This window comes from Tinamus guttatus, unplaced genomic scaffold (assembly GCF_059628265.1).
Source record: "Tinamus guttatus ecotype Peru unplaced genomic scaffold, ASM5962826v1 Tinamus_guttatus_pri_ptg000300l, whole genome shotgun sequence".
NCBI classification, from domain to species: Eukaryota; Metazoa; Chordata; class Aves; order Tinamiformes; family Tinamidae; genus Tinamus; species Tinamus guttatus.
In genome coordinates this window covers 133,636-159,584 of record NW_028288834.1, presented here as the reverse complement: position 1 = coordinate 159,584, position 25,949 = coordinate 133,636, and the positions used below count along the sequence as shown (strand labels likewise).

General features: G+C 59.3%; 1 protein-coding gene across 3 annotated transcripts in view; it reads right to left on the bottom strand.

Moving 5' to 3' along the window:
* SEMA3F (semaphorin 3F) overlaps positions 1-25,443 on the bottom strand; it is a 28,968-nt gene extending 3,525 nt beyond the window's left edge. Inside the window, exons 1-12 of one of the 3 annotated variants that reach the window (XM_088528066.1) lie at positions 25,430-25,443; positions 22,207-22,371; positions 8,634-8,794; positions 8,305-8,367; positions 7,532-7,651; positions 5,772-5,861; positions 2,850-2,943; positions 2,307-2,426; positions 1,173-1,312; positions 957-1,071; positions 581-650; positions 141-285 (exon numbers count right to left, since the gene is read on the bottom strand). In XM_088528066.1, the coding sequence (XP_088384192.1) occupies positions 141-285; positions 581-650; positions 957-1,071; positions 1,173-1,312; positions 2,307-2,426; positions 2,850-2,943; positions 5,772-5,861; positions 7,532-7,651; positions 8,305-8,367; positions 8,634-8,794; positions 22,207-22,327 (1,239 nt within the window). In that variant the 5' untranslated portion in view covers positions 22,328-22,371; positions 25,430-25,443. Of the gene's footprint in view, positions 1-140; positions 286-580; positions 651-956; positions 1,072-1,172; positions 1,313-2,306; positions 2,427-2,849; positions 2,944-5,771; positions 5,862-7,531; positions 7,652-8,304; positions 8,368-8,633; positions 8,795-22,206; positions 22,410-25,429 lie in introns of those variants that run through there. The other 2 variants (XM_010220860.2, XM_010220861.2) reach the window with 2 other exon arrangements.
* Between the last annotated feature and the right edge of the window lie 506 nt (positions 25,444-25,949).

The following is a 25,949-nucleotide window of genomic DNA, read 5'->3' as shown; positions in this document are numbered from 1 at the left end:
TGTCACAGCCAGGTTCTGAGCTGCTCCGAGCAGCAGGAGAGCACTGGCTCCCTGGTATTGCTGGGCACACACAGGTTTTCTTCCCCCCCGTCATCCACTGTTGTGCTAGCTGGAGACCCCCATGCCTGAAGGGTACTTACGGTGCCTGGCCGGGGATACGGCATTTTGCCTGTGTAGGGCATCCACTGGTAGTTGGGGCCCTCCTTGTGCGCAAAGGGCCCGTTGAACACCATGCGGATGTCAGCCATGGAATAGACGCACACAGCAGAGCCTTTGAACACAGATCTGGAAGGAGGGCAGTCAGCACAGTCTTAGAGATTTGTATTGCTCTCAGGATGGCACTGCCCAGTTTCCTGGCAGAGCAACCCACCCTGCTCATGCTGTGCTGCTCCAGCATTTCCAGGCCCCCAGTGGGGCACTGCATGTAGCTGGAGGGTACTGACCTTGGCCAGCCCTCCAGACTGCTTCATGGTGTGGGCAGCTCTGGCCTCACTGGGCATCCATGCACAGAACTCACATGCTGGCCTTGGGACCCCATGTGTCCAAACAGTATGGCTGCCAAAGGAGCAACAGCACTCACCCTGAGGCGGAGAACACAGCATAGATGACAGGATTCTTGGTGTCCTGTGTCTGCTGGATGAAGACATCCTCTTGGGACAGAAGGAAGAGCATGTCACCAGCAGGAAGATGGGCAGGGACCACCTGGCCATGGACACCAGGGTAGCAAGAGGGGCTACTGGGGTAAAAGTAGCTCCTGGCTCCTTGGCCTCTCTTGATGAGAGGGAATGGTTGGTAAGAGTTTTGGGCAGCCATAGACTCCTGGCCTTCTCCAGGACACAGGGTGCCAGGGAGGTGGTGAGTGGAGGGGGGAGTAGGTGCAGAAAGATACTAGCATGTGGAGCCATCAAAGCAGTCTTGATCCCTCTCCATCCCCACAGAACCCTGCCCACACTCACGGAGCTCGTCGAAGTGCGTTTCTATCCCATCGGGTCCCGGCACAGAGCAGACAAGCCGGGCCTTCAGGAATGTGCTCCACTTGTTCACCAGGCAGCAGTGGCCCCCATCATCATTCTGTGGCAGATGGACCGCCAAGATGAATCCCAGGAATGTCACAATCCCATACCCCTGCCCACACAACCCCTTGCATGGCCACAGGCTGGCCGTGGACTTACTAGGCAGATGCGCCCGATGCGGGAGTAGACACCTGGGCTCTGGGGGGCATCAGCAGATTTTTCCCGGAAGAAGAAGTAGAGTTTGTCGTCATTCCTCTCACTGCTGTCAGGGATGAGCTGGGCATGGACAAATGCTGGGTCTGGAATGGCACAGCGTAGTCAGCCCAGCAGCACCTGCACCACAGCAGGTGATGCCAGCACCCCACGAGCCCACCATAGCAGGTTACTGAGCCCTCAGCAAGAACCCAGCCCCCTGAGGCTGTCACAGGGGTAGGCAACTCAGCCACGTCTGAGGAAGCAGAGGCTCCAGGACTGCCCCTGAGATGAGTCTCTCCATGGTCATCTATGCTCCATTTGTAGAGGACCAGAGCATCCTTAGCCCTGGAGTCTGCAAGTGTTCAGGGCTCCAGCAGCTCCAAAAGCAGGGCTACGGGAACCAGTCTCCCCCCTCAGGGGGGATCCACACAGCTCAACAGGAAGCATTTCCGTGCCATCCATCAGCTCGTCCCCAGCCCATGTTGACAGCTCCCCCTGTTCAGGTTACTGCCCCGACAGCTCCCAGGCCCAGCAGGATCATCCGATCTGCTCTGCTCTGTTTACTCAGCTGCCTTGGCCTCCTTGTGGCTGGAGGAGCTATAAGGGGGGGCAGGATGAGTGCTCAGGGTCACTGATTGCAGGCGACATGGTTGACATCTCACCACAGCATAAATCCAGGCACAAGCCCTGACAAAGCCAGCACTATTGCCCAGCAGCTGGCTATTTCCACTGTCTAGCAGCAGCACTGTCAGCCGTCTGTCACTGCACTCCACACAGCCATCCCTCCATCTGTCTGTCCTAGGAGATTCCCACTATCCATCTGTCCGCCCGTCCGTCCGTCCATCCATCCATCCATCCGTCCACCCATCCATCCTCAGAGACCTCTTTAGGTCCCTCTTCCAATATAGATTCCTCCATCAATCCATTATCCGTCCATCCATCCATCCATCCATCCATCCATTTATCCATCTGTCGTTCCATCCCACATCATCCCTCACTTGCCTGTGCTGTCTACTGTTCCTCTAGCCTATAAGACAGATGCAACATGGTGGGACCACTGGAAAATGGTAAGCTGAACCAAGGACATTCCCAACTTACCATTGAGCCAGCGTGAATTGTACTGGTCTGTCCTCATGGCCGTCTGCTTTCCCATGGTACGGAAGATGGCTGCATCAGTGCCCATAAAGTCGATGTAGACACCGGCATAGAGCTCTTCATCTGCAGATAGGAGAACAGAGATCAGCTCGCCCCACAGGCCCCCAACCCATCCTGCCTAGGCACCCTATCTCCTTTCTCAGTGGTCCTCCTCCCTCTGGCTCCAGGCTCCTGGTCCTGCCTGTTAGCCCCTAGGCACCCTATTGCCCAAGAGACCCGGCACACGGCCACGCTGAAAAGCGTGGGATGCTGTTACCTGCGTGAAAGGATAGCCCCTGTCGGCAGGATCAGGTTTTGCCAGATGCCCAGGGACATCTTGCCCAGCTGCAACTGGAGCAGGCAGGGGCGAAGTGACAGGAGTCCAACTTCTTGTGGATATTTTGGCACCACACATCAGAACAACTGGAGCAGCTCTCCTGTCTCACCTCTGTGTCCTCCCTGCCGGCCCCCCGGGCAGCAGTGGCCTTGCAAGGATCCCGGACTCACTTATTAATGCAGAGACGGTGTCTACTTTGGGGTCATAGGAGCATTTCCCCTTGCCTGACTCCAGCTTGTCTGGCTCCAGGTAGAAGATGTAATCCTGAAGAAGAAAGCAAGAGAGAGTGTATCACATCTTTCCCCTCCATCCCCAGGGCATCTTCCAATGCAGAGGCCTGCTGGAAATGCAGCTTCTTCTGGAGGTGGAGCACAGCAGCTATAAAACACTGTCTGCTGCCACAAGGCCTGAGAACATGCAGTGCTCAGCACGGATGTGGACAGACCACCTCACAGGTCTGTACGGATCTCAGGAGGGCTGAGGCCTCAGTGAGCTGCTTCTCTGATGCTGCCAGGTGCTGGGTCCATCACCTGCACAGCACTGATCCACGGCTGCTTTGAGACCTGCCACTGGGCTGAAAATGCAGCATGTTCTTCTTGGCAAACAGAGTCACCATCCAGCACTGATCCTCTCCAGTCTGCTTGGTTTGAGGGCAGACGGGCCTGGCTGTGCTGTATGTTGCAGGAGCCCCTCACAGCAGCTGCTTTGACAGACAATATTCAGCCACAGGCAGTCTTTGCTGCCAGACCCAACACGTCCCAGCAAGGAGCAGTTTGTCACCAATGAGTGGTCCACCAATTGCCACAAGTTACTGAGCCCGGTCCTGGTGGGATTTGGAGCCCTGCTCTGATAGGAGACGCTCTCCTGGATGTTGTCTCTGCCTGCTCTGGGCAAAGTGACATGTGGAAAACCCAGCACCACTGCACACCCTCATGGCAGCTCTGCCTCCTGGAGACACACAGAATCAGCCAGCACAATGGTTTGGGGCACATGGGGCTCCCAGGTGTGCAGAACCCCCAGGAAGCAGCCCCGAGACAGCCTGTCCACACACAGCACTTGCTGGCATCCCACGTGGCAGCCCAGGCCACACACCAGCCCTCGGGATTCATGGGCCCTCACCACGGCCAACACAAGCTAGGCCAGCAGAGCTGTCCACTCACCCCACATCCTGGATTTGAAACAGAAGCCAAAGACATTGAGACAACTGCTCCCCCAAGACGGATCCAAAGGATGAACAGAGTCTTTGCAGGATACACAGGGTCCAGGAAGACAGGACTGGCCGGAGAGCTGATGGAAGTGAGGAGCACTCTTCATCCCTCCATGTGTCTTCCTTCAGAGGATTTGCTCAGGAAAGCTGTTCCTGGCTTTGTGGCCCGAGTCCATGGGAGCAGCCAGGTCGCATGAGCCAGAGCACAAGGATTAACCTGCACTGGGCACAGGCTTGGTGCCCCGTGGGGCTGGCCCCTTGGCATAGCCACCCCCATCTCCACAAACTCCTCTGCTGGGGGGGTGCAGCGGTCTCCCACCAGCTCACATTTTACTGAGATAACTTTGTTCTCAAATGAACCCCTGGCTCCAGTAGCAACCCTTGACCTGTCCCGCCAGGCTGGACCAACTAGATGAAAGACAACCTGCAAGCCCATCCCAGCGCCAGAGCTGCCTGGCAGATGGAAAGACTTGGCGGACACTGGGACAGCCTCTTGGCTCTCGATGCTCAGAATACATTGATCTTGCTGGAAAGCAGCTGCTGACGACCCCTGTCAAGCTTACCTGGGCCCAACGAGCTGTGTTTGTGCAGAAGCAGGGGGTTATGTAAGGAGGAAAGGCAGTGGGTGCCAGGCAGTAGCTGAAGGAAATCAAACCAAAGCCCAGGCCTTAGTGAGCACCAGATTTCCCTAAACGAGAGGCTGGAAGTCCTCTCATTCACCTCCCAGAGGCTAGAGGTGCACAGGAGAGAGGGTGGCAGCGACTCCAGTTGCGAGCAGAGCCAGGCCAAGGTGAGGCCCTGTCATCATGGAATAGAGGGCAAAAGGAAACCAAACACCAGTAAGACGAGTGACGGAGGTCCTAGCCCAGTTCTCTGTCCAGCTCCAGGACAGGCCATAAATAGGGGCCACCTGAAGGGCAAACCCTCCTGCACGTTGCCCTTGGCTGAGGGGCACTGCAGCCCTGTTCCTGAGACAAGGCCATCGAGGAGAGGAACAGGGAGGCCTTTTGGAGCTCCTGGGGGATGGCCGTTGGCAAACGGATTTCCTCAGCTGGCCACAGGAGAGCAATGGTCTCAGGGCAGCATGGCCAGCCCCTAGAAGCAGCAGGGGCCAAGAGAGACCCCAGCCACTGAGATGCTCAAGGCTGACAGCATCAAACTCTCCCCATCCACCAACTTCCCTCCAAAGCAGAACGGGACGTGTGTGTTCAAGGTTGCAAGGAGGTCCGGGGGACATACAGGCTTGGCAGGCAATATATGGGGCAGCATGGACCCCATGCCCATGCACTGATCCGCATTAGTCCAGAGAAGAGAGATTCAAGGGGGAGACACTGTCAGGACAGGCTGAATGCTGGGAACTGCCCATGAGAAGCTGGTGAGACCATTGCTTCCCTGGATCCCTCTTGCTTGCTCTAATGAAATCACTTTTGCTTGGGCAAGGTGAAGCAGGTAGCTTCATGCCCCCTGGGCATCAGCAAGGCCTTATCAAAATGCCACCTGTACAGGGGTTTTGTGTTTGCCCCCATGAGCAGTGCTGTCCTCCATGGCTCTGATGATGATTAGCCCTGCTTTGAAGGAATGCATAGGGTCTGGACACAATAAAAGCAGCCTGGGGATGGACTGCTGTCCCTGACAGTGTCCCCCATGGGGATCCCTTCCAGGCCTGGGAGAAGGAAGGAGTTAGTGAGAGAAGAGAGGAGAAGCCAGGCCTGCTGCTGTAGAGAGCTTTGTAGAGAGGGGAAAGAAGACTTTGCTGGGCACCCCTGACCCTGGGGGTGCTGGAGGGCCAGGAACATGCCGGTGAGAGGGAGAAGGAACCCTAAGCTCAGGTGTGCCCCCCGGAGAGGTGGGCATGGCTCTGGCGGGCTCCAGGACCGGTTCCCACCTTGCTTTCCGCTGGTCTCGGGCTGAGGGGGCCGTCAGCTGCTCTGCTTTCCCGGCCTCCCGGCTGGACGGGCTGGCTCAGCGGAAATCCCTGGGGAGAAGGAGCAGGGCAGAGAGTTAGCGCTGCAGGTGGGGGACAGGGCCACCCCAGCGTGGCGGGGTGTGGGAAGGCACCGAGACCAGGGGCCAAGGGCACATGCGGAGCTATAGAGAGCCATTTCCCCATTCAGATCCCTCCCAGAAAGCTCCCCTCTGGGCAGTGTTGGTCAAGGGGACACATGTCCACACCTCAGAGCAGGGACAGGACTGGGTGTGGAGGCCAGCACATCGTGCAGCAAGAGAGACTGGTGAAGCTGGCTCTGCCCTTGCCCATCCAGCTGACCAGGGAGGGCTTATGCCCCAGGACACGGTGGTGGGACCAGCGGCTCAATTGGAAACGCTCCATCATGGAAGAGTGAGGTCCTGACTCCATACTTGGGAGAGACGTCAAGATGAGGAATGCTATCAGAGCTACAGGGGTGATGCAGCGAGATGGGGAAGGCTACCGGCACTCTGGGACCCCAAGGCTTAGGATCCTCTCTCCCCACTCATCATGCTCTCTGGGACCAAGATCTGGGACTCACCCTGCATGCAGTCAGAGGGGAGAGACAACAGTTTTGTTTTTCTGTGAAAGCACACTGCTACTCAATGCAATGAGGGTGCACAGAACCCCACCGATCCTCCTCAAATGCTGCAGGGTCCATGATGTGCTGCCCAAAAGCCCAGTCTAGTAGTGGCACTGACTTGTACCAATCTCCCTGTGTAGCTGTGCCTGCGCTTGCAAGCATGTATGGCACACAGCTCAGAGCACAGCTCACTAGCAGGTGATGTCCCTCTAAGGCATAACTCAGGATCCACCACACTGGTGCTGATAAGATGGACACCGCGGACCATGAGTTCATCAAGTGGGAGTCCCCACCATCCTTACCACACGCTACAGCAGTCACTCAACGCACCCTTTGCCCCAGGGCCAGCACTTGGAGAGACCAGCTCCCTCCTGGGACTCTCCTAGCACCATGAGGCCACCCGATGCCATACAGCTTCTCTCAGCTTATGTCACGGTTGTCAGTATGAGCATCTGGCCAGTGTCATCACCTCTCCCTGGCACCTGGGAACACGGTGGGGCAGGACACAGACATCTCGCAAGCTCAAGCGCCAGCACCGCCTGTGGCAGCGCTGTCCTCTCCCGAAGCCAGTCGCAACACCACAGCATGCCCACCGCATCCTTGTGGCCTATCCATGCCGTTTGTCCCCGAGAAATGCCAGTGCTGTTGCAATGCCAGGCACTTTCCATTCCCTGGGAGAGGCCGCTCCATTCCAAGGATGTTCACGATCCACCAGTTGGTGGAAAGCCAGGCACAGACTCCATTCAAGAGGTATCAGCAGGCGCTTTTCAAGAGGTGCCCATGGGCTGAGAGGGTTGAAGCTGGTGCTGGAGTCCGGCTGAGGCAGCCCAAAGCAGGTGTGAAGAGTGATCCTCAGGCTTTGCTCTGCAGAGACGGCTCAGCCATGCTCCACGGCATGGTAACATTAGCCACAGAGTCCTTGGTGCACCCAAGCTGAGACTGGCATGTCTCTGCCTGCCCCCATCCCCTTCCCCCTTGAAACCCTCCTCAAACTAGCACAGACCTAGCCATGCCTGATGCCCACCCATGTCTAGCTGTGGCCCTGAGATGGCAATGCAGGTACAGCCAGGCCCAGGCACCAGCTCAGCCCCCTCACCTGCGCTTTGCGCCCGCGGTTGACAAAGGCACAGACGGGATTGTAGGCGCCAGTGCCACACACGTAGAGGTGAGTCCGGTTCCAGGGCTGGATCAGGCGGATGAAGTTGCCGCACTCTCCCTGGGAAGCAGAGGGAGAGATTGGCAACCACAGCATGGGCACAGGAGGAGGCCAGCTCCCATCCCAGCTCACATGCCCAGCGGGGAGCACAGAGCCTTCCCCTGTGCCGGGCAGGCACCGCAGGGTGCAGCTGCCTAGGCATGGAAACCTCTGCCCCGGGAGGCAGAACTAGAGAGCATGAGCAGACATGTCATAGAGCTGGGAAGCTGGGAGGCTGCTCCATGGGTCTTGGATAGGCACAGGTCATGCGCTGGCACAGGGCATGGACTGGCACGGGACACAGGTCTTGGCACAGGACTGGCATGGCTGGGGGTAGTTCTGATAGGTGGGAGGAAGCAGTGTGGAGAACCTTGGCCTCCAGCTTCCTCCTAGCACTTTCACAAGGAGGAGCTGACAGGATACGGTGTGACATCTTGGAGTGCCAGCCTGTCTTGGCATGGCTGCAGATGTTGCCTGGACAGGCTGATCTGCAGTGGCCTGCTGGGGATGGGATTTCAAGGAGATGACATGAATTGCAGTCCTGTGGGGGTGACAAACTCCTTGAGGTTCCCTAAAGTGGTGGCAATCAAAACCCCTGACCACATGGGCTGTGGCTCAGGACTCTAGGGAGCAGATACAGCATGGGCACATCCAGTAGTGCCCAGCACACTCACGTTGCTGTTCTTGCCCGACAGGATGCACTCCTCAATCCTCTGCTGGGAAGCAGGCCAATGGATCTGCAAGAACACAAGCAAAGAGGAGAGCTGAACTCATGCCTGGCTCAGCCCCCACCTGGAGCTCTTTCCTGATCCCTCTGCCATTACAGGGCAGAGATGGACCCTCCTCTGTGCAAAAACAGCCTCTAAAACACCCGCCTGGCTCCTGATCCCTTCAACCCACAGCCCTGCGACGGGGGCACTTGGTTCTGCCCCGTGTCACCCACTCTTCTAGCGGCCACCCCAGGCCCAGCCCTCAGCTCCTGTCAGTGACAGCACGCGCTTACGATGAGGGGCTCGCGGTTGATGTCGTGCAGGTCCAGAGAGAGGACGTAGTCCTTGCTGCCCACGTACATGCGATCGTGGTCCTCGTCCTTGAGCAGGATGCGGTAGTCACTGGAGTTGAGCAGGAAGTTGAAGAAGTGCGCGGTGCCCGTGGCCTTCAGCTCTGCAGGGCAAAGGGGCCCACATCAGTGTGCCAGCGCCCGGCGCCCACCATCTTTCCCCTGGGCTACATCTGCCTCAGCATTTGGGCACCCATCTCCAGCCCTGCACAGCACCAACCCCTGTCCATTCCCAGCTAGGGGATCCCATGGAGTTCTAGGATCCACTGAGAAAGGTCCTACCATGATGTAGCCACCTCTGGAGTGGGGCACATGCCACAGGATGGGATGCTGGATAAGCACAGGAGACGTTCATTTCCAACTGGGACAGCCATGGGTAGCTTGGAAACAGGCAGAATGATCCTGGGCTCGCCCATCAATACCCAATGTCCCTGTCAGCAGAGCCCTGCTCTGCACCATGGCCCACTGAGTGGCCCTGCTGTTGTGGGTGGTGACTCCTGAAAGTCCTGCAGGCTCCCTGGCCTGCTGACCCTGTCCTCTTGAATGTTTTCAGTGGTGGCTACTGATAGAACTAGAGGAAACGGCCCGAAACTGAAGCATCAAAAGTTCCACAGGAACTTAAGGAAAAATTTCTTAACAGTGAGGGTGACAGAGCACTGGAACAGGCTGCCCAGAGAGGTTGTGGAGTCTCCGTCTCTGGAGATCTTCAAAACCCACTTGGATGCAATCCTGTGCCACGTGCTCTAGGTGACCCTGTGTGTGCAGGTGGGTTGGACTAGATGATCCCTAGAGGTCCCTTCCAACCTTAAGCATTCTATAATTCTATGATTCTATGTATTCCTGTACCCCAGCCTGGTCACCAGCCCCTCACATAGGGGAGCTGAGACCCAGATTACCTCCCTTCCCAGGAAGGGAGAGAGAACTTAGCCCCCAACCCCACATGCCCCATCCTCCCACCTTGGGAAGTTATTTTTAGCCTGAGTGTGGGAGAAATGAGTGAAAGAGGATAATGAGGGTCATGAATATTCACACGTGCAATGAGGCAGCCAGATGGAAGGCAGAAGTGCTGCAGATGAGGTGGGCCAGTGCCAGGGACCAGGCGGTGAGGCCAGGGCACAAGTAAGAGAGAGGAGAGGAGCTAATCTCTGCCCTGAGCCCACGTGCTTTCCATCTTCTCTCCAGGCTGCTCTCTTTGTGACCGCTGCCTCCTTCCATCCATGCCCAGTGCCACCCCCCAGTGCCTGCAGCAGCATGACAACAAGGTTGTGCCATCCTTCCCGGCTGCCACCCCAATAAAAGGGCACCCTGACGCCATCTGCAAGATGCCACTCCAATTGGATGCCACCACCATGAGGCATCACCTCAAATGGGTGCCACCCTGATTGGATGCCACCTCCAGCAGATGCCACTCCACCACCCCTCCTTGTCTGGGGAGAGTTTGCCTCTCCATGCAAGGGCCTGCTCTTTGCATCCTCCCCAAAGATGGATGCTGTGGGCAGCTCTCCTGGATCGGGGCTGGAAGCAGTTCCCATGGACCCCATCTCTAGGCTGCAAGAGTAGGGCACGGTCTCCTGGGATGCCTGTGGGACATGTGAAACGAGGTCTCCACCAAGAAGGAGTAAGTTGGTTTCCAGGCATGGCTGGGCACAAATCCAGCATCCAGCTGCTGTTACCTGCTGGGATGCCAAAAGCCTGAGATCTCTCTGATCTTGTGCTTCCAAATCCCATGAGGACCTCCTTAGAGGTGCCACCAGGGTGTCCTCACCATCCTGGGCACAGAGCCCTGACGAGTTGCTTCCTTGCAGCTCATCAAGGGACACAAAAGGGTCATTTGCACAGCAAGGGGTCTCACCAGGAGGCCTAGCAAGCACCCTTCTGCCCAGCCACGGACCCCTGCGGAGCTTGTGCTGAGAGCTGGGGCAGGGGGGTGATGAGAGAGCAGTGGCCTGGGGAAAGGGCTGAGCCTGGCAGCTGAGACATGCACGTGGTGCCAGGCTCCCCAGCATGAGGGCTGCTGCCCACATGTGCCCAGCTGGCCCATGCGGGAACCAACACAGCACAAGGAGCCAGTGCAGCTGCCGTTCCTTGGTGGGTCACAGGCTCCAGAGCCAGCACATCCAAGGCATGATTCAGCCGCGGCCCCCACAGGGCACACTTCGCTCCGGGAAACAGCGTCATGGGATGTGACATCAATCTCTCCACTCCTCCTCCCTACACTGACCTTGAGGGTCCGCCAGCACGGCCACAGCCAGCGGGGCTTTCTCAAGGGCGGATGTGGCCCTAATTTGCAAAAAATAACGCCTCGTCCCAACCTCCAGGCAGTGGGACAGGCTGTCCAGCATGACCAATAAAGCACAGCCTGCAGGGCGTGCGTGTGTGGCGCCAGCGTGCGGACAGCTCCGGCTGCTTAGGTCTCTGGCGTCTGGTTTTAATAAAACCACACATGAGTGTGTCTGCTGGGGACGGGGGTACGGACGTACCCGATGGATGAGCAGGAATGGACTGTGCGGGACCAGGAGAGAACCCAGCCCACCCTGCACCTTGACAGCACATGGCTGGGGAGATGTGGGGCACAGATGCCCTGACCTGTGGGGCAGGCGGGTGGTAAAGCCTGGGGGTGCAGGGCCACCACGTGTCCCTGCGCCCGCCCCAGCTCACTCCTCCTCGCTCATCTCCCATCTGGGCTCCAGATGCTCCCCACCGCCAGCCATGGCTCTCCTACCACCCACAGGGTGCTGGGACTGGCCCCTTGCCTGCCCCATGTGGCACAGGGACTGGCCCCATGGCTGCCTTTTCACATGGCTGCAAACTAGGGCCAGCCCCATATGGCACTGGCCCCAGTGCCTGCCTGCCCCACTGGCACACTGGGATGACTTGCCCCATCGGATGCTGCCGTCCTGCCCTGCCTGCCTGGGCAGTATGGATGCATATGTGCAACCCTGCGGTGCGTGTGTGCGCACGCAGGGCCTCAGGACAGGCAGGGGCAGGCAGAGACACCGGGCAGGCAGCAGCAGGTAGGATGCAGGACAGGCCGGGGCAGGCAACGGCAGGTAGCAGCATGAAAGGACACAGGGCATGTAGCAGCAGGCAGTGGTATGGGGCAGGCAGGGACAGGTAGCGGGAGGCAGGGACAGGGGACAGGCAGCAACAGGCAGCACCAGGAGGCAAGGTCCTGAGTCTCAGTGAGGCCACTGCATGGTGGGGAACAGGAAGCCTGGGGCAGCAAGCAAAATCCTGCAACTCTCTTCTCCTGGCCTGCTGTCTTCCTGCCCGCAAGAGATATGGATATTGTCCCCACAGGACATGCGGGTGGCACTCTGGGATGCAGGATTGAGCCTCAGCAGTTGCACGCTGCCAGCAAAGCCGAGCACCAGGAGCACATCCCCATTGCATCGAGGAACGCATGGGAATTGGCTCCCCGCCACCAGCTGCAAATTATGGGGGGAAAAAAATAAATAAAATGCAGGAACTCTCCTCTCTCTACCACTGAGAGCCACTCCACAACGAGTTTACCAGGGCTTCAAGCTGCGGGAGGCAGATGAGACTTCCCAGAGAAGCTTGCAGTGCCTGGGCTCCAGAGGCAACCTGGGGGAGGCCAGGAAGGCGCCAAAGAGCCAAAGCGACAGAAAAAAACGTTGGTGGGACCTGGCGAGAACGAGATGGGAGAGGTCACCTCCCAACCCTACGAGCTGCCATGCGCTGACTCCATGCAGAGCTCTGGCTATCAGAGAGCAGGAACAAGCTGGGGATCTGGAGGAGGTGTTTTAAGCAAGGAACCATGGCCACTCTCCCCAGTGGATGCACCCCCATCCCTGTCCTCGCCTCTCACTTGGGACGTGCCGTGGGGCTGAGCTGGCCACTGCCAACTCCGGTAGTCGCCAGCCCTGCAACCCCTCTCTTTGGCGCATCGCAGGGTGTGAAGGAGGGGCCGCTTCTGATGGCGGTCCACAACACCATCGATTGGGGGTGTCCATGAAGCCCTAGGCCTCCGCTGGGGTTGTCCCAGTGCCTGGGAACTGCTGCCAAGAGGCCCTGCCCCTGGAGCGGCCCCTGCACAGAGCTTTTCGCTGGGGGCTTGGCAGGGCAAGGGGTCGGCATAGAGGGCAGTGGCGGCCCTCACGGCCCGCTGCACGCGCCAGTGATCAGAGGGCTGCGTGCCGCAGGCTGCGGGCGCCCGCCAGGCTGGGGCGGGCGCGGAGGCGCGGACGGATGAGTGCCGCTCCCCGCACCCGCTGCTCCGTGACGCCCAGGCCCTCCCTAAGCCGCTTGTGCTCTAAAGGGGACGGATGGGTGGCTCAGCCCACATTCTGACCTCTGACCCCCGTCGCCGCCCCAAAGCGGCATCCCCAGCACAGTGAGAGGGGCCCTGCTGGCTTAATCCCAGGGGCCGCAGGGCCCGGGGACAGCAGCACAGAGTTGGGCAGGGTAGGAGGCTCTGGGATCATATCAAAGGCCAGAGCTGGGGTGGGAAAAGAGCCATAGGACCTCCTAAAGCCGCCTGGTCTCAGAGCTGATCACGGTAGGGGGAAGGCAGGACACCTCTCAGCACACAGGGATGCGCGCGAGAGGCCAAGCAAAGCCACTCCTGGGATGGGGGCACCGATTCAGCACCCCCAGCCCAGCCTCTCCACTGAGGCCAGCCCTGCTTGCTGCCTCAAACAGCCTTGTTCCCACTGGGACACGGGACCAAGCAGCCACGTATGCCTCTGGGCTGGAGAAAACAACTTTTTAGCGGATCCATCTGCGGAACATGTTCCCAAAGGGTCCCAAAGGCCAAGAGACCAACAAAACCCCCATCCCATCCCCTGGCTGGAGAAGAGCCTAATCCCCTTTTAATTGCCTGCCCTAGAGGGCGGAGGCCTCCAGCCCCTGCTCACTGGGAGCTGCCTGGCACAGCAGCATGGGCCAGGGGTTGGGATGAGCATCGCACCCCAGCGCTTTGCCCCTGCGTGCGGCAGCCGCTACAGAGCTGGACGCCGCACAGACAAGGGAGGCAAGGGAAAAGAAGCCACCTGTGCCTGACCAAGCTGGACGCAGACACCTGATGAATCCCCCTTTTCCATGATCATTTCATGGTCTCGAGCATGAGATTTAATTATCCTCCACCCTTGAGCAGCTACAAACAACACTGGCGGCCAGGAAACCCGCCAGACCTTTCAACGGCAGCAAAATGCAACCCACTTCTCTCCCCACCTCCCACTCTGGCTTGGCTTCAGCTCACTGCTTCACATCGGCTGCGAACAGCACAGCCCGATTATACGCTCCATAAAGCCAAATTCCCCTCTTATTTGTTCTGAATTTACAGCTCTTCATTTCACCGAGCAGCTTCCCGGGCTACGGTGCAGTAGCAGCTGCCCGTGCCTCTGCACTCATCGTCTTGGCATGGCCAGGTGACCAGCGGTGCAGCCCCAAGGAAGCTGGGATCAGCCCCGGGAGCCGAGAGCTCCGCGCCACGTGGTGCCGCTGCTCGTCCCTGGCAGGCCAGGGGAGAGGAGGGGAGTCCCAAAGCAGAGGTGACTGAAGCAGCTGCCCTTCCTTAACATGTCTCCAAACTGGCTCCTCTCCAGAGGACATGATGTTTTGTCCCTCCAAAAACTGGGGGCATCCCAGAGACCCGTTCCAGTGTCCTGTCCATGTTTGCCTCCTGCGTGAGAGCCACTGCAGTGGGCGCCAAGGGTTAATCCCCTTTTGGCTGGGGCAGCCACCTCCCCGGCTGCACCATTATCCTATCCGCCCCGTGCCTGCAAAACCAATTACACACACCCTCACCTAATTAGTTTCTAATTAGAAGCTTGTCGCCCATTCACCATAATTAACATGCAAATTACGCACCATGTTGATATTCAATAACTCTCTCCCTCTTCCTGGCAGCCGTGATGCCATTGCCTTGCAGGGGCCCTTGGCTTGATTTTCATCTGGGCGAGTGACTTTGGCCAAGATGCCATAATCACCATATCTCCCCAGCGGTCCCAAAAAGGCTCCCAACAGGAGGAGCAGACCAGGCTGCTGCTGCGACCTCGGGGACTCCGAGGGATGGCTGACTCCAAGCAAGATTCCAATATCTTTTTCCTCCACAAGGGAGCCAGTCACCCAGAGCAGAGAGGAGAGAGGAGCTGGGTCACCAAATGGACTCCATTCGGGGCCACCAATTTGGGGCAAATGTTGAGGATCTCCCTCCTAGAAGATAATGCATAGGCGAGGGGACTAGCTGCTCTGGGACTCATCGGTGGCCCTGCAGTCGCCTCCAGGATTACAAGGCTCCAGCTGAGGCTGGAGAGGGGAGATTTGCAAGGCTAGGGGAAAAGCCTGGGGAAGGGAGCAGAGCCAGGCAACTCCAGCTGGTCCAAACTGCTGCCAGGCAAAGGGAGCCTGGCTGCAACTCGGAGCCGGAGCACTGCCCCGGACCACACAAAGCAGAACTTTGGGATGTGCCTGGGAAGGAGCCCTCCATGAGCCTAGGAGAGGGCAAACCTGTCCCTGAGCCAGCCAGAAAAGGGGCAACAGAGAGAGAAGGGGCCTCCCCCAGTCCCTGTGCACGTGGGGCGAGATGCAGCGCTAGGCTGCACGCTGGGATTTAGGAACAGTAACCAATTTGCGGGGGGCAGCTGATGGGCCAGCTTGCCACGGCCGCGTTCCCACTGCTGCCCTGGTTGGCACAACGCTGTTCCCACGGCCTGAGCACGCCCGAGGAGGAACCGGGGAGTTCACCGCACACTGACGACCGGAGAGGACAGATCCAGCCAGAGAAGTTGAGCAGGAACGGATGGCAACGGATTTGTCTCTGCTCCCGTTGAAACCATTTGTTGTTACTGGCCGATCAAAGTGCCAGGCGAGTTGTGGTAGGCAAGTGAGGATTGCTTATTTGTTTGAGCGCCACTTCGCTACCCCTTGATGGGTTATTTACGAGGCAATTAAGCTAATTGCGTGCAATAAGAGTGTTTCCGTGGCCCCCAGCCAAGCTCTTTTCCCGTCTCACCGCCTCACAGGTGGTAGGGGCTGCGGGAGCTGTGAGGGTCGGGAGGGGGAGTGACTCCCATCACTGCCGTTCCAGCCGCGGGCGCTCGCGGGCGCTGATTGCGAAGGGCTCCCGTGGGGCACGTTGCCGCATGTCACCACCGGCACCTGCTTGCAGATTCCCCGCACGCAGCGCTGAGGAAGAAGTGTGGAAATGAGCGCACAGCAAAGCAGGAGGAGGGCAGGGAGAAGCCCCCCAGCCCCCGCATCCTGCCTGCAAAAGTGACGTCGGGGGAAGGGGCAGCAGGAGCCCCCGAACGGCTGGGCTAAGCTCAGGCTAAGCCTCCTCTGCTTCACTGCACAGGCAGCAGCAGCTGAATTGTGCACCAGGAGGGAGGGGGGTGACGTGGGGACAGACCCCAGGGCCCCCCAGACAGCTGAGATAGGAGAAAAAAAAAAAAAAAAAAGCCTCACTGGGGCTTTTTGCACCCAAAAGAAGGGCAGTTTAGGGGAAAACACTTTGTTTTTTTCACTGAAAATGCAGATTAATCCCCCAACCACCCGCAACATAGGAAGAGGCAGGCAGGAAAGAGCTATTGAAGAGGGAGAAGCTCCTAAAGAAAAACATTTTCCTAAATGCAAGTGGTGCCTTTTGCATCAAAGAGGCCATCCTCCTGCCAGCCTTGGGACAGACCTGGATCTACCCTCCGAAAAGGCGTTGGGGAAGGGGAGGAAAACATGAAAACTGAAATGTTTGGCTCAGTCGGAGCGCACTCCTGCCTCCAACATGTCCCCTGGATGTCGGCACCACCAAATGGAAAGCGCCGGCCTCCGAAATCCTCACGGGGAGGGCAGGAAAAGCGTCTGGCCACTGGGCCAGCCCCAGCGTCGACCTTGAGGGCTCCTCCGCGCCGGCAGGACGCTTAGGGCCTTCCCCCCGCAGCTGTGCAGCCCCACTGTGAGGATGTCCCATCACGTGTGCTGTGCTGGGTCCCCCTCCAAGCCCTTCACCCTGGTCCTGGCCTCGGAAGGGCTCTGGGGAACAGCTCCCTGGGACTGGTCCAGCCTCATTAGCAGCAGGAAAAACCCCCACTGTCTCCTCAGGAAGGAACCCTCGTTTAGAGAAACCCTTTCATTCCTCCAAAAGGAAACAACCTCTCCACGGCTCATTTCCAACCATAAATCACCCCGCACCCTCTGCACCCTTCACACCCTCTCCCCCAGTTTCTCCCCCAGTGGAGCAGCTCTGTGGTGAAACCCTGTCCCGGAGGCGTCAGCATCCTCGGGGCTCATTCCTGGCCTCCGTACCCTGTCCAAGGCCACCGACCGCGATAGTCAGCAGGGTTGCAAACACCCCCAGCTGGTGGGGGGGGGGGGTCAATTTATGAGATTGAGGGGACATTAAACTCCTCTGGATGGCTTTGGCTAGACGGCTGAGACAGGGAAAAAGTGTAAAGTGTACTCTTTTTTTTTAATCTTCTTTTTTTCATTCCCTAACTCCTAAAATCCCACATTTGTCTGCAATGAGCAGCCAGCGTCTGCAAAGAGGCACACGGGCTTAATTTTTTTTTTTTTTTTTGTTTTTAACAGGCCATTTGCTAAGCGCCAGAGAGGCAGCAGGGAATGAAATAGCTGAGATTATTCTCCAGACCCCCTACCTGGAGCATTTTGCCACATTTTTCAAGCCGGTTGGGTCTCTCCTCCCTAAAGCAGCAGAGAGCACTTCAACGAGCTCAATTCTGGCTCTTTTTTTGTGGCTTGAAATTTCTGAGGAAAAAAAAAAACGAAAAAAAAAAAGGAAAAAATAGATGTATGCACAAGAGGGATGAGAAAAGTTGAGGGATGCAGCAGAGGGGAGGGCAGGGCCCTGAAGGGATCTTTGGAGCAGCAAAGGGGGCACAAGGGCACTTCAAGGAAGGGGACAAGGCGGTGCAGGAGGAGCCCCACTAATCGCCCATGGCTAATCGATGTCTATGGGGGGCTAACGAGCTTAGTAGAGAACAGCTTGGGGCATCGGGGGTGGGGGTCATAAAACCTCCCAGCTTCAGCGGGGGAGGAGGGCGGCTCATAAGGAGGTTAAGGCTCAGCCCAGCAGGTCCAGTCAAACTTGGGTCAGGCCCCTGTGGCAGCTGGCCCTGTCCCCCTCAAATGCACTTTGCAGACCCCTTGCTAGGTCAGGTCGAACACCTAAGGGTGCCAGGAATCTCCTAGCATGTTCCCAGGCCTGGCTGTCCTTGACACCATGGTCTCCAGAGCCCATGGCCGGCGCCAACCTCCCTCGCGCATCCGTCTGTCCGCGCCCCCCCATCTGGCTCTGTGTAACGGAGGTCACCGTCATTACGTGATTCCCGCGCGGGTCCAGCTGCAGTAGCTTAGGAGGGTGCCGCCTTGGCACTTGGAGAGACGGCCTGCACGCTGGGCTCCTCTCTGGCCATCTGTCACCAGCCCCGCCGCGAGCTCCTGCAGGCGGGGATGGGGAAGGAAGGTAAAATGGCCCTAGGGAAGGGCCAGCTACAAGCACTCACCCTTGCACCCATGCCCAGCGCAGGAGGATGCAGCTCCCCAGGGACTATCGAAGTGCAGGTAGTATCAGGGGGGGAAACTGAGGCATAAGCCTCCTCATTGCCCAAGAGCGCTAGGAGATGGATTGGGGGCTCCCACGGTGGGGGATGGCTGACGTCTCTGGCGTCTCCTGGCCCCATGGCGCTCCCGCCGCAAGAGGAAACAGGAGAAGCCAGGGGGGAAACAGTGAGCAAGGAGATGATTAAAAATATCCAGCGGTGAGCGGAGATGTGGGAAGAGCCGGCGGCCAAAGGCAGCCACTCCCTGGCCTCTCCCTCTTCCAGGGAAGTGGCAGGGAGCGGGTTGTTCTTTCCACGCTGGCCATCTTCCTTTCCCAGCCACTGCGGCCTGCCCGGACAGGAAAGTCTTGAGATAGCCGGACGGGGCCTTGCCAGGGGCTGGGTGAGCGGCAGCAGAGCGGGGCCTGCTGGATTGGGGGCTCAGCACGGGGAGCTCCTGGCTCCAGCAGCCTTTTGAAGGCGCCGCGGGGGAGAGGAAGCCGCAGGGTTCAAGTTGAGGCCAGGCCAACCCTTGCCTGCTGCCTCCCCCATCACCTGCTGGCCCCAATCCCCTCAGAGCTCAGGAACGCCGGGCGCCTCGGCGCCCCGCAGGGCTCCCTGCCCTCTGCGGTTGCTCCCACCCTGCCCATCTCTCCATGGGAGCAAAGGAGGCAGGATGGACAGGGCGCCTCACGTGCCTCTGGCTGCCGCCATCTTCACGACACTTGGCTTGGCCTTTTCTTCCAGTTTTTCCTCCCCCCTTCGCGTAAACTGCCATAAACACGCTCTGATTTTGTAAATGATGACGCAGACCCCAGGGAGCTGCAACAAATGCCGCTTCCTCCCCGTGCGCGCACGATAACCAGCAAGGCAAACAAACCGAGAGACGCTCCCGGGGCTGGCCAGCCCCCAGGCCAAGGAGGCTGCAGTCGTGCAGCCATTGCCACAGGGAGCGAGCGGGGACAGGCAAGACTCTGTCAGGGGCCCGTGGTCACCTCCTGAGCAGGAGGGCACCCGCAGGAAACACTCAGTGGTCTCTGCACCTCCCCTGCAGGAGCAGGTCCTGCTCAGGCCATGAGGAAGTGGCTCCATCCTACGTGGCAAAGCCTTGGCTGGAGGCTGCTTCTGGTGCAGTGATGCTAGGGAGGCGCACCTAAACCCTCCGGCTCGCCCCAGTGGGATCCCTCCTGTCGAGCCAGCGCTGCTGTCAACACACCCATCCTGGGATAGCACCCTCCTTTGATTCTGTCCCAGCCACCCCGTGTCCTCTGCTAGCACCTACTCACATCCCTACTGCCTTGCCCTGCTGCAGGCAACTCCTCCCAGGCAGCACAGCCAGGCCCAATGCGTAGGACATGCCCCAGCGCCCCGCACCACCTGCGCCATGGTTCCCATCACCATCCAGAGCTACAGGCTGCCCTAACTGCCCCATCAACTCCCTCTGCCCCTGCTACTTGCCACAGGCTGGCCTTGCCCTGGCGAGGAATCATACTCCAAAGCCGAAGGTAGCAGATTAGGCCAGTCAGGAACAGCATCTTCACAGCCCGTATTGCTGTACTCGTCCTCGGCATGCTTCCTGGCCTCGCACATGCAGACTATTGACTCGTAAAAGCAGCTTACGGACAGCTCAGTTTGCAGCTCCTGGCTCCCAACTGGCCCCCAAGGCAGGCGCAAGGCTAATTCCCATTGACTGGAGCTGCTGCAAAAGCACAGCCAGAGAGGGAGCAAGAACAACCTCTCTTCCCAGACACATTAGACATCCCTGTGCCACAAGCCACAGACATTTCTCCTGGATATGGAAGTGCAAACCGCACCTTCCTCCTCTCTGAAACCTACTGCTTGGCAGCAAGAGCAAGGGGAACCCCCGAGCACAGAGATGGGCGCCCGTCCCAAGAAATCCCAGTAAGCAGCGGGCACTGCTGCCAGCAGACCAGGTCAGAAAGGAGGCAGGAGAAGCCTCCACAAGGAGAAGCTGGAGACCTCGGCAGATGTAGGCTCAACTCACTTGGGTGGTCTCTTTGGCATGGTCAGGGATCCCCAGCTTTCAACCACCCACCAGGTTGCACTGCCTCATCCCATAGCCCGGCTGCACGGTGCCCTGACAGCAAGGGATGAAGTGAACACGAGAGGCGGAGCAGGGAATGCTCCTCGGAGTTGGGGCCAAGCGCACACAAACAATCCGGCAGCATACCAGGCCTAACCATGCTTATCCGGAATTAATTCTGCTGCCCTGGGCATGCTGCGCGCCTCCAGGATGGCGACATGCATTAACACATGCATCCCCAGGATGGCAAGAGACAGTCCCACCCACGGCACGAGGGAGCAGCGGGCAGCACAGAGCCCTTTCCTTATGCTGCACAGCATTCAGCGCGCCACTGAACAGACGCCCAGACCTCGATCTCAAAATGGAAGCAGCCCCGGGAGCGTGCACGCTATGGATTGACCTATATTGCAAAGCCACAGGCTGGGCTCTCCTCCACAACCTGCTTCTCTGGGGAGGTTATTCTCCTGCCTTGCCCTGTGCAGAGCAGAGATGAGTGAAGCGGGGCAGCAAGAGCCACGCGGCTTCCCGGAGCCCTCACCTCAGCGGAGACGCTCGTGGTCCGTGAGCGCTCTGCTCGCCCACCACGGCCGTCGTCCTAGCAGCAGGACGTGAGCTGTTTCAACTGCTCATTGCAATGTCTCCACACGCAGGAGGACGCTGCCACCCGTGCAGTGACGCGGGTGACAAAACATTGGGGAACATGCTCTCAAACCACCTCCCTTCCTGCCCCTGTGGTTTGTACACGGGACACAGCCACGTGCACGGAACAGCAGCAGGAACTTTGGCAGGGCCAAATGGCCCAGGCTTGCTTTAGCAGCACCCAAAACCAACTCGGGTCTCCCTGTTGAAGCAGAAACCAACTAGTGCAACACTTGGATAGCTGGTCTTGAGGAGCACCCCATCCCACCAGGCACACCAGCACCCCGCTAGCTGGTGTGCCTGCATCAGCCAGTGCACCCCCTCCTCCCACAGGCAGAAACCACTCACCCGCTTCCAGCCTGAACTTGCCCCAGCCTCTTCATACCATTGATTTTTTATACAGAGACCAGCTTTTAACTCCAGCAGTTCTCCCTCCCCCAGCCCCGGCTCATCCTTGCTGGATTTTCAGCCGGCATGCAGGTCCCTTTCTGCTGAGCTCAGCCAAACTGAAGACGCCACGCTGGGCGCTACCGGTGCCATTGCCTCTCTTCCATCAGTTCCTGCACAAAATCACCTCCCTGGGCCACTGGTGCCAAGTCTAGTACGAGGGCAAAGTCCTCTGGTTTCACAGCCAAGTCATTTCTGGGGAGCCCCTGCAGCCCTACCAGGCAAGGGGCTGAGGCAGGGGGAGAGTTCCAGTCTAAATGGGAGAAGCAGGTTGTGGACAAGCCATGGGGAATTGGGGTCCCATGGCCAGACCATCCTATCACATCCTTCTCCGCGTGTCCGGAAGCATGCAAACAGCCCTGGTACTGAAGGGTTAGCTCCCTTCCCCCATTCCCGCATCCTTCCCTCCTCTTGCGGGCTCCCTGCCAGCTCCCAGGCGTTGATACCAACTCGGGGGTCGGGTGCCACACGTCAAGCTACTGTCTGGACCGGCAGCCGCCGCACTCCACTCCGGCACTCGCAAGGAAAGCTCTCCCGCAATGTGGAGCAGCTCCAGATGGAGAGAGCCACCGAGCCACCCACCCACGAGGGAAAGCATATTGGAGGGGCTGCGCAGGCTCCCTGGCCCCTGGGCGGGGAGGGAGAATGGACAGGAAGCTCCTCTGGGTAGGGACTCGGATCCACACTGAGTTTTCTTCCCTGCTATTGGGAATGGGGACCGAGGGAGCAGCCTGCTAATGTCCCCAGGGAAAAGGAGGCCAGAGCAGCCTGGACCGAAGTGCTCCTGCAAGGGGCTGCGAGTGCAGCAATCTCCCTGCAATGTCTGCTCAGGTGCCCAAACGCTGCCCCAAGGAACAAGGCAGGCTCTTACCTTTGAAGGAGAGCTGCACTCGCGGGGTAGCAAAGACGTAGTCCTTGGCGTGGGTGGCCTGCCAGTCCAGAGTCAGCAGGGTGGCCCAGAGGAGAACACCGACCACGGGCATGGTGGGCATGTGCTGAGGTGACAAGTCCAAAAGGAGTGCGGGAAGGGTTGAGCCTGCCGGAGGGGGCACAAGAGGGAGAGACAGAGTTTGGGTAGGGATGCCCCAGGATGTAACTGTGCCAGAGAGACAGAGCTGGCGCTAGGATGCTCCCCCTCCCTGACCCTGCAGAGCTCCTTTCCCCAAAGCAAAACAGCTGGAGCAAGGGGTGGAAATCTGCAGGGAATCCCCCAGCCGAGCATCCAGCTGAGAGGCTCATGGGCTCAGCCCCCACCTCTCCTCCCAGCCCCGAGCGGAGATGCAGCAAGCAGAGCAGGGACCAAAGCTTTTCCAGCATGAGGAAAATCTGGACTTCATTATTCCAAGAACGAAAAAAAAAAAAAAAAATTCCCCCTCTTCTCTCTCTCTCTCTCTTTTTTTTTTAGTATAAATAAAGGAGGAAGGAAAAAAAGAAAAACCCTGCGTGTGTGTGTGCCAGGCAGCTGGCCTCCCTGGGGCTCCGGCACAGAGCCCACCACGCTGCCTCCGGGAAGCCACACGCAGCCCAGCTCCACGCTGCCCCTCCATGCAGACCCTGCTCCCTCTTGGCCCAGCTCCCCTCCAGAGACAGGAGCAGGGGGAGGCAGGAGCATCGGCCCTGCAGCTCCAGCCCCAGGCTTCGGAGGAGACGGCTAGGGGGAAGCCCCCCACCTTGTCCCCTTGGCTCTGGCAGGGCGCGGGAGCTTTGCGCTCGGCATGCGGACGCGCTGCAGGAGGGCTCTGGGCAGCGCGGAGGGTTCCAGCATCATGGGAAGAGAACAGCAAGCGGAGCAGGCATAGCGTGGCGGGCACAGATGCTGCCTGAGCCTGCGCCCGTACTCCTGTCCCCCCAGGGACATGCCCCTCGCGGCGCTGCTGCCACAAGGGCCACACATGCCTGAGGTGACTTTGCACCCCATGTATTGGGGCTCTCGCCACCCCTGCGGGGATGGTGCCGCTGCACCAACCTCTCCCCTGGCGCAGGCGGCACCCACATCTCCACCTTTTAGCCCATGCAGGGCACAGCCATGGGGAGGAAGATGAGGCAGGATGAAGAGCAGTGGGATGACACACGGCACCTCGAGGAGCCACTGCTTCCTGGGGCTTCCTCTTTTTTTTTTTTTTTTTTTTTTTTTCCTCCCTCTTCTCCCCTCTCGCTATCACCTTTGGAGTCAGTAAATATTTAGCTTTGCTCTTCTCCCCGCGCGCACACCCAGCTCCGCTCTATTGTACTGGCATTCACTCCCCTTCCAAGCTTCCCCCCCACCGCTGCTCCTCCCCATTCCCAGGCTCTGCCCGTGGCGTTAATGCTCTGCCTCCTGTAGCCGGGAGAGCCCCGAGACCCCCGGCACCCTGTGGCCCTCCAGACCCGTGGCCGTTTGCAGTTAAATAACGCCCCCAACCACCACCCCGCACACAAAAAGGGCCTCAGGAAATCATTCTGGCAAATCCTACTATTACATTTGGATGGAGGCGCGTCCGCGGCAGAGCTGGGGAGCGAGATGGCAAACAAAGGAAAAAAAAAATAGAGAGAGAGAGGAAAAGGAGAGAAGGCTCAGCAAGGAGGGGAGGAAAGGGGACCGCCAGCAAAAGGGAGCAGGAGGGAGAGAAGAAAGTGGGCAGCATCCAAGGTGCCCAGTGAGGAAGCGACCAGTTCTAAGGGAGCAAAATGGGAAATAGCCCCTTCCAATACACCTTGGCCAGGAAACCTTTAGGGCCTGTATCATTTGCACTCCCCCCGGGGAAACTGGAAACTCCAGCGCCTCCGGGGAGGCTGTTTCTCACAGCACAAGCAGGCCGCATTCCTCCCTTGGAGCAGAGGAGGGAAGCATTTGCTATTTAAAAAACAATTTAGAAAAAAAAAGCCATAAAAAATAAGAAGTTAGGCCTTCTTTCAGCAGTTTTCGGCAGCCGTGAGCCCCTTGGGGTGCACATGTCTTGGCTGTGCGAAAGCAGGACCGCCGCATGCCCATTGCCCCGGCTGCCTGAAGAAGGAGCTTAGAGCCCGGGAAACATTGTGAGCTGCAGGACAGCGTGTATGAGGGAGGCCCTTCCCCGCCGGGGGACCAGAGGCATTGGCAGACACAATGACATCAGCAAGAAAAATCACCACAGCCCCCTCGGACCTGGCCAATAACTTTGCATAACTTTGGTGTCGCCGCTGCCACTGCCACCACTTTTAACCCTCCAAGCGTGCCTGGCCTCCTCCTGGAGGAGCTGGCCCCAGGGCTCACCTGGGCCCAAGGCATTCCAGACTCTATTAACTCTCCTGAGCTGCCAGCCCCAGCAGGGCTTGGGACAGGGTTTGCCCGGCCTGAGCAGGGGTTCAGTCACCCCTCTCTGTCCACTCCCAGGAAGAGAGGGGCTGCAGCAGCTGGGCACCCGCTCACAAGCATGTCAGGCTCAGCAAGCAAGCAGGTCCTCCAGCAAGGTGTCACCACAGCAGCTTCCCTCCCCATGACCCATCAAGCTCTCACCCAGGGAGGCTCCTGCAGCCTCCCTCCTGGGCACCTAAAGAAATCTCAAGCAGAGTGGGGCACAACTGCCCAATGCCTGTCACCCATGCAAGGAGTGTCAGTAGGGTACCCACCCAGGCCACCCCCAGGGCCAAACCAGGGTCTGCCAAGCATCTAACGGCACCAGCCCCGGCCACAGGGCACTGGAGACACCAGTGAGCAGTGGGATGGGGCACTGGCACACAGGGTCACACAGCACGGAGGGACAGTGGTACTGGGGGTACATGGGCAAGCAGAGCGTTGGGGCCACTGATGAGGCACGGGGGGATAGGGACAGGGCACGCGGGAGCCCGGCAGGGGGACAGGACCCTGGGGACGCAGCCGCCGCAGAGCCCGGCGCTGGACCGAGCTCGGGGGCCACCCGCCGCATCGCGAGCCCAGAGCTCGGCCGGAGAGGGGAAGGGAAGAGAAGGGGCCCGGCCCGGGCAGGGGAGCTCCGGCGGCAGGAGGCGAGTTTCCTCGGCAGAAAGTTTCCCCGGGGCGACCCTGAGGCCAGGGAGCCGCCGCCGCGCCGGCGACAGCGGCGCTAACCCTCGCTGCAGCCGCCGCTCGGCCCCGCTCCCCCCGCCGCGGGACTCACCTCAGCGGGGCCACGGGCTCGGGGCGCCTCGGGCGGAGGCGGGGGCCGGGCTCAAGCTCAGCGCGGGCGCTCAGCGCGGCGCCTCCCCGCCGCGGCCCCCCGCCATGCCGCTGCCGCCGCGCCCCCGGCCCATGGAGTGGCGCCGGCACTAGCGCCCCGCCGCTCCCAGCGCAGCGCAGGGCACCGCGCCGCGGGCTGTCGGCGGAGCGGGGCAGTGCGGAGCGGCGCGGCGCGGGGCGGCACAACCGGGTGGCGGCGGAGCACGAGCGGCGGCTCCCGGCGACGGCTCCCGACTCCCACTGGGCGCCGCAGCCCTGTGCGCTGCCATGGGGGGCTCCGCCGTGCCATTTGCATAGCCCCGCCCGGGACCCCGCCCACCTCTTCCTCCGCGCCCGGGGGCCCGTGGGTTCGAGGCTTCCCCCCGCCCGCCGCCTCTCACCTCCTCCTCCTGCCTTTTGTTTCTCCCTTCCGACGTCTCCCCTGGCGAGTTTGGTCACCTCCTGCCGGCACCCTAATGCCG